We start from the raw sequence: 8,824 nt of genomic DNA, 5'->3' as shown, positions 1-8,824 counted from the left end.
TCATTTATAACCTTTGTAAATTTTCTATTTTTTAATTTTTAAAAATATATAATTAAATTCTAATTTAATTATAAAAAATCCAAAAAATTTGTAACGGCTATTTAACGGCTAGTTTTAATTCTCTTCTATAAATACTCACAAATGTGTATACATATTTTCATTCCAACTCACTACACTCTCCAATTACACTCTCTAATAAATATATTTAAAAAAACATTAATATTATTTTTTAAAATTAATAAAATTATTTTATTAAAAAGTAATATTATTTTAAAATTTAGAATAATGATTTAAATAATGTAAAATATACTTAAAACATATTTATTTAATATGAAAAAAATTTAAGATGATTGAGTGGACCGTGAGACCCATAAATAATGAGTTTTAATGTTAAAAATATGTGGGTAAAAGAGATGTGTTGTTACAATGAGTATATGCCAGTGGATCCCACGATTTTTTATGACTTGGTTTGGTGTTATTGCGGATGCTCTTATAGCTATAGACTATAAGAAATCGATCATGAACTAGTTTGGTATCGGATTCAAATAAACCAGATTAAGATAATGTTGGGTCCATTTAAACAACTCAATCCGATTTATTATTGATGTTGAGTTCGATTCAACACGAAACCAATATAATTGGATTCAATGCCTACCATTTTATATATATATATATATATTGACGGTTATACAAAATAATATCCAATCAAAAGTATAACACTCAATGTAATTTGAAATATTTGTATTTGATGACATTGCAAAGCAGCAAAATTAATTACAATCAGTTACATTTATCGGAAGAGTTTGTCATACATGATTTGCCTAATATAATCTATCTGACAAACATAATTTCCAAGTTATTACGTTAGTCCGGTGATTTACTAAATACGCAACGAAAAGTAGCGGTTTAAAACAATTTTAAAATGCGAAACAAATATTAAGAGAAATATGAATTGAAAAAAAAGGATAAATATCGTTAGATTACTCAAATTAAAATTATAGTAATGATTGTAATAATTGATATGTAAGGGAATTCTCTACAACAACAAAAAAAGTGCTTTGGGGAGTGTCAGCAGGCAATGGTACCCCAAAGCAAACAAGATATAATTACTACCATAATCTTCCATATCTGTAAAGCAAAGCTAAATTTAAAGCAACCAACTTTTTCTTTTCTTTTCTTTTTTTTTTGAATTATGATGCCCATTTTCCAAATGTAGCTCAAATTCCAAACATCTCCATCATTCCTGCCTCCTTCCTGCTTTTTTTTTTCGTTATATAAATAAAGGATACAGATTTCAGAATTTAATTGAGAAAGCAATTTTATATTTTAGCATATTGTTTTCGAAATTGGTTTTTTTTTTTTGGCTGAAGAAATAAATTGTAAGAATGGAGATTATGAAGCCAGAAACGTTACAGATGAATAATGCTGTCAATTTCCGAGCGCCTCCGCCTTCTCCGGTGGCGTACGGCCGGCGTTCATCTTTCAACAACGAGGAGGTTTTGACGGACTTCATCCAGCATTCGCTTAAAGTCCCTGATCTAATCTTGCCCGACAAGGTCTTCCCTCGTCAAAATTCGATTCGAGCTGCTCCGAAGCTAGATTTTCAGGATCTTGCGTCCATGAGAACCGAATACGTGGAGGATATTTTGGGACCGCTTGCTGAATTAGGGTCCTTGGAAGTGATTAATCATGGGATCTCACGGGAATTGATCGAACTGGTGATGGATTTGGGGGATGGACTTTTTGGGATTCCGCCGGAGAAAAAGAGGGCGATGGTGAGGTCACCGGAGAGGCCGTACGGGTTCGAGGAGATCGACGGAGAGAGCGAGATTAGGGAAGGAGAAGAGTTCTTTTGGTGTGGAGAGGAGACGTTGAGCTTGGAAATGGAGGGAATCTGGCCTAACGATTATTCAAATTTCAGGTACATTTAATATTATTTATTTTTACCATAAATACGCAAATGATAAGTATTTTTTTATTGTTTTTTTAATTTTGTGAGACAGATCTTCGATTCAACTCAATTCATGAAAAAATAAATTTTTTGCAAAAATATATTAATTTACACGATTGATATGAGTCTGGTTAACTCGTCTCATAGATATAGACCTACGAGATCACTTACAAAAGGCTTACTCGTCTTTTACAGGAAACATGTGGAAAATTTGTCAGGCCAAATTGAAGAGGTAGCTGCCAAAATCCTACGATTTATTCAACATAACACTTTAGAAAACATTTGCCATAAAAATGAGCAAGAAACAATCCCCAAAAAGGGTTGTTACATACACAAACACAGCCGGAAAACGAGCTCGCGTGACGAGTCGGAGCAGTCGTTGAGATACGATGTGATAAGAACGTTGATAAAGGGATCAGAATCGCCTCATGCATTGTGTTTGCACTTGTGCAATGGATCCACTGATTTTCATGTATATTCCAAGAAAGGATGGGTCTCCTTCAGCCCAAGTAAAGATTCCTTAGTAATCACCATTGGTGACAAATTACAGGTACATTTTTTTATTTATTTATCCATTTTTTTAGTTTTTTTGCTATATCCATAGCAGTGCGATCCCTCGTTATTTTTTATTTTTATAGAGTAGAGTATTAAATATAATTGTAATTTTTCATTTTGATGAAATATAAATTTTGTCATTAAAAAATTTTAGCGAATTTTTATATCCCATTATTAAAATCGTGGTGATCAAAACTGAGAATTTATTTTATTTTTCCCATCATTATTCATAAATGATCTCTTTTGATTTGTTTATTTATTTTATTTATATATATATATATTCACGGTTATAGGTTTGGAGTAGAGGACAATATAAACATGTAATAGGAAGGTCCATATTCAAAGGTGAAGATCAAGAAAAGTGCGTTTCAATGAGTTTTCTCTACTCACCATCTCCAAACTTCTTCCAAGATGACAAAATTGTGGTCATTTCACTCGCCCAACAAGCCATTTTTGCTCTATTTTTCACTCTTTCTATTCAATTTTTAGTTTTTGTGTACAATATTTTGTTCAGATAGAGTCGTTGTGATCAATTGATTAACTCAGGGGTGGAGCAGTTTGTTTTCATCTTCTTCGTGAGTAACTCAATATGTCTCACAAAATTAACCCATGAGACCGTTTTTTGAAAAATCCATAGAACAAGGAATAGTTTTTAGTAATGTTTTTTTTAATGATTTATTATTATGAATAGCATGCGATTGGCATTCAATTTACCAAACTAGGATTTTTAAAAGAAACAAAGTTGCTACCAAAAGAACTACGTACGCATTTGTTTAGCAAGTCGCACAAAAAGAATATACAAGATCCAATATCACCTTTCTCTACTCATCTACCAACCCATAAAACCTATTCAGTAACAAAGATTTTACAAGACCTACATATGTAGTGTCGTTGCATATATCGACCATGTATTCGACTTTAAAGCTCCGGTCTTTCCAGTCAAGCAAGGATCTTAACCATGGCGATTATTAGAAACCGTACGACCATAACAAATCAACGTAACATACAGGTTTCTCAACCACATATCCTTTGAAAAAAAAAAAAAATTCAATCAATCCTAATGTTATGAGAGTTCCAACAGATAAAAATATGATTGCTGAAAAAAAGGGTTTTCTAGATTAAGGCTAACTAACCGCGATATTGGAACATGGAAAGGTAGATGTACATGCTGTTTCTTGTATTTCATCCATAGGATTTATAACTGATCTAGTTAAAATGAACGCCGCCTGATCAGTGGTTGCTGCAGCTGCAGTTATGCAGTAGCCATTATCCCAGCGGTGACGAATTTCTTCTCTAGGATACCGGAAATCTAGCTCTAGAACCTACAGAATGAAAGGGACAATCAGTCTAGGTTGCACGAATTAATAATAAGGATGTTAAACCATTGCTCATGGGGAAACCTGGTGTGAAAATTCGGCACCAAGAGACATAACAACTGCCCATCTAGTGCCTGAAGTGGCCATGGACGTAACTTTGTAACCTTCATTCCACTTTTTGCGTACCCACCTATATGGAAATGAATCATATATTTTGTAACTCTGTTCCGTGTACAGCGTACCTGAGTCAAGTTCGAAAAATTTAGGAGATCCGTTTGGAAAAACAATATATTCAGAGACGAACACTAAGTTACCTTTCGACATTACAACCAACGAACTACCATTCTTGGCTCCAGCAACTGCACTGATGTGAAAATTCTCCTCCCATTGTTCGTATATCCATTCCTACCGTAACCCAAAAATTAGCAGTGTTGAATTCTAAAGGATAGAGAGATGTACACTGAATAGAGAACATAACACATAATTTACTTAGCTTGATCAATGTTTAGAGAGTAAAACTTTATTCTCATAGGTTAAAACACATATTTTAATAGATAAAAGGAAATATATCCAAAACCATAGAACCATATCAAATATGTATCATAATCTTGACAATAGCAAATTTGATTACAGAATGTTATCTTGTAGAAAACTTTAGTATGACCTAAAATTTCAAACAGAAGAGAGTAAAAGCAGTATAGTTTTCTACATCAATGCATTATAAAACACATTTTTGAAGGGTTGGGAAAAAAACCAAAAGTTTGTGTGTACCCTGTCAAGAAAGAGAGGAGATATCCTGCAAACTTGTTCGGTGAAGCCAGTACTGGCATCCATTACAAGTGCCCACAGATTTTCGCAGGATGCTACTGCTCTGATGAATAAGCCATGGTTTCTTCCCTGATCTACAATGTGGTCGACAAGCCTTGAATCCATCACATCATAATAGTATCTTTAATGTAGCCAACCAAGCGTGAAGTCGATATTAGAAAAGTAAAAAAGAAATAAATAAAAACTGAAAGGTAAAAACAATGTTTAATCAAATCACCTATAGAAAGTCACAAGAAGTATAATGTTAACTATATAGGTAATGTTTGCTCTCATTTTCCAGGATTAGTTCTCCATTTGTTAAAATAAAAGAAAACCTTGAATTCCCATTTTCATTTTCCTCCCCAAAACTAATTTTCCATCCTCTTCACCACTTCAATAAATATTCTAATATTATTTATGTTTTATCAAAGATTCTATATTTAAAAACTTTAAATATCAAACATACTATTGAAAAAATTATATATCCATTATTATACATAATTCTCAAATCAGACTTCAATATATATATATCATTTGATATCAATCCGAAAATATATCTCAGTTCAAAAAGAATACATAAATATCTCGTTCTCAATAACTTTTTAGAAAATATTGTCGAGAAAACAACAAACAGAAACAAGATGTTCTGAAACTCAAAATAAGCTTTTGAAGAAATTGAACTAAGAATGAAGGGGTCAAATACCTTTGGAGCATGGGTTTACAACCATTATAAACGCTTATCCACTCTATTGCTGGTGTTCCGAAGCGAGCTTTCTTGTTAGGTTGTTCATCACCTTCATCTTCAAGCCAATCTCTCTTGTAACCAACCTTATTTATAAGCTTCATCGACAAACAAACAGGTAAGACAAATTACATATTGCACATAGTATCATCCAAAAAACATAAAAAGAAAACTTTTAGTCCATTATTAAGCAGCAAGCACCTTTTGTGCACCCTCGATGTTGATTGGTCTGCTATCTGGATCTGCCCCAACGATTCCATCAAACAAGAAAATACATTTAGCATAATCAGGGTCCTCGTCAAATTTCAAATTTACCGCATATTCCATGAACAACATAAAAGGTTGTGGACAGTAAAAGCAAAGTTCCTCGGGTGAAATTTCCATCTTCTGCTTGCAAACAAGGAACCCACTTTTATCACCCTATTTTACAGCAGAAAAATGTTTGAAAGAGATTATGTGATTAGAACAATGAAAAGATAGGCACAAAAAAGTAACAGCGCGGGTAGTTCGGGACACTGACCTCGAATACTTGCCAAGGTAATCCCCCCCGCAAAAGGAATATGAGTGTGTAAGCAAGAGATTCCAAATCATCTCTCCTGCTAGCAGTTCGACCTAAATGAGTATGAACACTAGCATAACGGAGAGTTCCCCTAACAGCCAATAAAAATGCATTTCAACAACAGTATCCCGAACAAAAGGGATGAAAACCATGGATAGAAACAATGAGGTTTCCATACAAGTTTCAAGTTATTTGGATGCCTATACCTGAAAGAACCTGGTCGTTGGTCATATTGCACATGCAAATTAGAGTTGGCATCCTTCCATCTAGAGGCTGGTGATGCAAAAAGTACTTGCAATAGATTCTTAGGTATTGCAAGAGATACAAATGAATCGAGAAGAAACAAAATCAAGTACCTAAACCAAGATCTAAAAGGTATAGTTTTTTCTCATCCGGGGTTCCTGGAGGACCAAGCAATATATTTGCAGGCTTCACATCTCCATGGACAAACCTGTCAGTTTTTTTCAAGTAACTAGTAAAAAGATCAATTATGTTTCATCATGCAAGTATCTACACATCATCATCCACGAGAAAGACGCATGAAAAGAAGATCAAAGCTTGTATGATTTACCAGTTCACCACACCTAAGAGTCTCAAAGAGAATATAAGGTAGATCAAATGCAATTCAAACTTCCCTTCACTTCTCAAAGTGGAACACATCAAGTTATGTGATGCATTTTCAAAAGTACCCTTAACTTAAACATATCAATAACACTACCTCAAGTCTTGAAAGTCTGCAATTCAACAACAAGCATCCACTACTCTTTGTGAGTAATTGAGAAGATGCAATGCAATAATAAAACAAATCTGAAACTATGGCTCAGTATTTATTGATTCTGAAGGGTTGATTATCTGGACAAAACTCAAATTTTAGACATTGAAGAATGAACTCATTGTGTTTTCACTTAGAAGTTTCATTTTTTTTTTGGGCTGTTGGTGGATCTGGAAGTATACATTTTTTTGGGATGTTGATGGATCTGGAGAGGGAGGGAGTAAACATAAAAATAAAATCATTGCATCGACATAGAAAAGATGACATACTAAAATTCTGAAAACACTAACTGCAAACTGACAACCTGGCATAAAATAACTATAAAACAACATTGCCAATTTGAACACACACCGCTAAATAATAATAACATAAAAACTAAATAAACATAGAACCCCCAAAATTTTACCCGGACTTGCACAAATGGTGAAGAAAACTCACTCTCTGGAATGCATTCCCTCCAGTATAGAAATAGCTTCGACAGCTATGCAAGCCATCATTGTAAAAGATATCCTGGATTTTGCAAGATAAAAGTTTAGTTGAGCAATTAAATAAAACAACCAAGAACGTTCATTGTTGGAAATGGTAGAGAAATCACAGCATTGTTACACTTACACTCGGGGATTACTACGAAAAATGTCCCGCAAACTTGGTCCAAGCTTGTCCATGATCTGCAAATTAATTCTCTAACTTCAACTTTCAAATTTAGAAACCAAAAGGAAGAATATAGGAAGAAAACCTAAAGCAATATTACAAGACAAAAGAAGAACAGATAAATGCAGTAATCAACGTACCATCAGATAATAGTCACCCTTCCGAACGAAATGGTGCACTCGTGGTATACCAGGACTTTCCTCCATCTTACTGTGCTCGTCACAATTCATAACATATTTACTTGCAAAAATCAATGAGACGAATTCACAACAGAATAGGTTGAAGATTCTTACGAGTAAACCTGCCATTCATAAGGTGGGCCAAATTTGCATCCTTTGCTCTCATGATGTTCAAATTTTATAGCCACCTGTTAAGTCCAAGCAGAGGTATTTCAATCTGATGGAGAATATATGTGTAGATTGAAAGCCAGCAGAATTAAATGAACCTGGAATGCCTACTTCTGCAGCTTCACGACCAGTTCCTCTAGAAATGCTACCACCAGCTATCGCACGACCAACGTACACCTGTCCAAAACCTCCTTTACCTAGCCTCTTTTCAATTTTATACGTCAGCGAATCATCAATCTGAATCTGTAATGACCGAGTCATGAAATGGATTAAAGATAGGTTCTAGAAGAACACAAGTGCTTGTTTTTCTTAAGTGTGGGAATAACTCTTCGACACTTTGTGTCACAGGATATCACACCCAAAAAACTAAAGACCAGAAAACTGAAAAAGAAACAATAAAAAGATTTCCACGTTTTTTACCAAAACTAAGCTAAATTGTAGCTCTCCCTTCAAATTAGTTGGTTCTTACATATAAAAAGGCCCATACATGCGAACATATAAAGATAACCAGGAAACAAAGATGGTTCATATATCAAATGTACATATATAAGCGTTTATACTCGTCTTCAAACGTGAATCTCAAACAGCTGGCATAGTTCCGAAAATTTATCTAAGAATTAAACGTTTAACAATTTAAAAATCTAAATCACTTTCCTAGTAGTCATTATAGATTTGAACTCGGAATCATGAATGCACGTATAATTTATCTTTACTCGTGTTCACCCCAACAAGCATGTGACAGCACAAAAAACGATAACACCACAACCCAAAAGATAACAAACTCATATAAATATTGGAACATAATCTGATATTATGATCTCACAATTTTAGGAAGACCTGCAGCCTTGGCTGATTTATAATCACTTCTATCTTTGTCTTTGTCGCAGCCATCCGCTGGCTTTTCTTCCTCCGTTTGGCTCATCAAAGTCCCCTAGTCCCGGATTCAAGAAAAATAAAAACAAAATAAATCAACACCACAACCCAAAAGATAACAAACTCATAAAAATCTTGGAACATAATCTGATATTATGATCTCACAATTTCAGGAAGACCTGCAGCCTTGGCTGATTCATGATCACTTCTATCTTTGTCTTTGTCGCAGCCATCCGCTGGCTTTTCTTCCT

General features: G+C 34.2%; 2 protein-coding genes across 2 annotated transcripts; one reads left to right on the top strand and one right to left on the bottom strand.

The window, feature by feature from the left end:
• Positions 1-1,197: 1,197 nt before the first annotated feature.
• LOC140986541 (flavanone 3-dioxygenase 2) lies at positions 1,198-3,086 on the top strand. The gene is made up of 3 exons (XM_073454831.1): positions 1,198-1,921; positions 2,147-2,501; positions 2,800-3,086. The coding sequence occupies exons 1-3, from the start codon at positions 1,386-1,388 to the stop codon at positions 3,022-3,024; spliced, it is 1,116 nt and encodes a 371-aa protein (XP_073310932.1). The 5' UTR covers positions 1,198-1,385; the 3' UTR covers positions 3,025-3,086.
• A 176-nt stretch (positions 3,087-3,262) lies between these two features.
• On the bottom strand, positions 3,263-8,663 carry LOC140986637 (casein kinase 1-like protein HD16). Its single transcript, XM_073454945.1, has 16 exons — positions 8,524-8,663; positions 7,812-7,943; positions 7,647-7,720; positions 7,494-7,563; positions 7,315-7,370; positions 7,141-7,212; positions 6,287-6,381; positions 6,137-6,203; positions 5,892-6,021; positions 5,573-5,791; positions 5,333-5,469; positions 4,594-4,771; positions 4,137-4,227; positions 3,907-4,064; positions 3,640-3,828; positions 3,263-3,533 (listed from the first exon to the last, which is right to left on the bottom strand). The coding sequence occupies exons 1-16, from the start codon at positions 8,620-8,622 to the stop codon at positions 3,459-3,461; spliced, it is 1,842 nt and encodes a 613-aa protein (XP_073311046.1). The 5' UTR covers positions 8,623-8,663; the 3' UTR covers positions 3,263-3,458.
• Positions 8,664-8,824: the final 161 nt, after the last annotated feature.

This window comes from Primulina huaijiensis, chromosome 10 (assembly GCF_012295235.1).
Source record: "Primulina huaijiensis isolate GDHJ02 chromosome 10, ASM1229523v2, whole genome shotgun sequence".
Lineage (NCBI taxonomy): Eukaryota > Viridiplantae > Streptophyta > Magnoliopsida > Lamiales > Gesneriaceae > Primulina > Primulina huaijiensis.
The sequence above is the reverse complement of the archived record's forward strand: the minus strand, read 5'-3'. Positions and strand labels throughout refer to the sequence as shown.

What these genes read in the sequence shown, in the direction of transcription:
- LOC140986637 (XM_073454945.1), bottom strand. Translation starts at nt 8,622, where the DNA reads ATGAGCCAAACGGAGGAAGAAAAGCCAGCGGATGGCTGCGACAAAGAC. An exon ending in TATGAATGGCAGGTTTACTC is followed by an intron (nt 7,564 to 7,646) that starts GTAAGAATCTTC and finishes TGACGAGCACAG; the next exon opens with TAAGATGGAGGAAAGTCCTG. An exon ending in GTTGGTTGTAATGTCGAAAG is followed by an intron (nt 4,065 to 4,136) that starts GTAACTTAGTGT and finishes AACTTGACTCAG; the next exon opens with GTACGCTGTACACGGAACAG.
- LOC140986541 (XM_073454831.1), top strand. Translation starts at nt 1,386, where the DNA reads ATGGAGATTATGAAGCCAGAAACGTTACAGATGAATAATGCTGTCAAT. An exon ending in AACGATTATTCAAATTTCAG is followed by an intron (nt 1,922 to 2,146) that starts GTACATTTAATA and finishes CGTCTTTTACAG; the next exon opens with GAAACATGTGGAAAATTTGT. An exon ending in CCATTGGTGACAAATTACAG is followed by an intron (nt 2,502 to 2,799) that starts GTACATTTTTTT and finishes TCACGGTTATAG; the next exon opens with GTTTGGAGTAGAGGACAATA.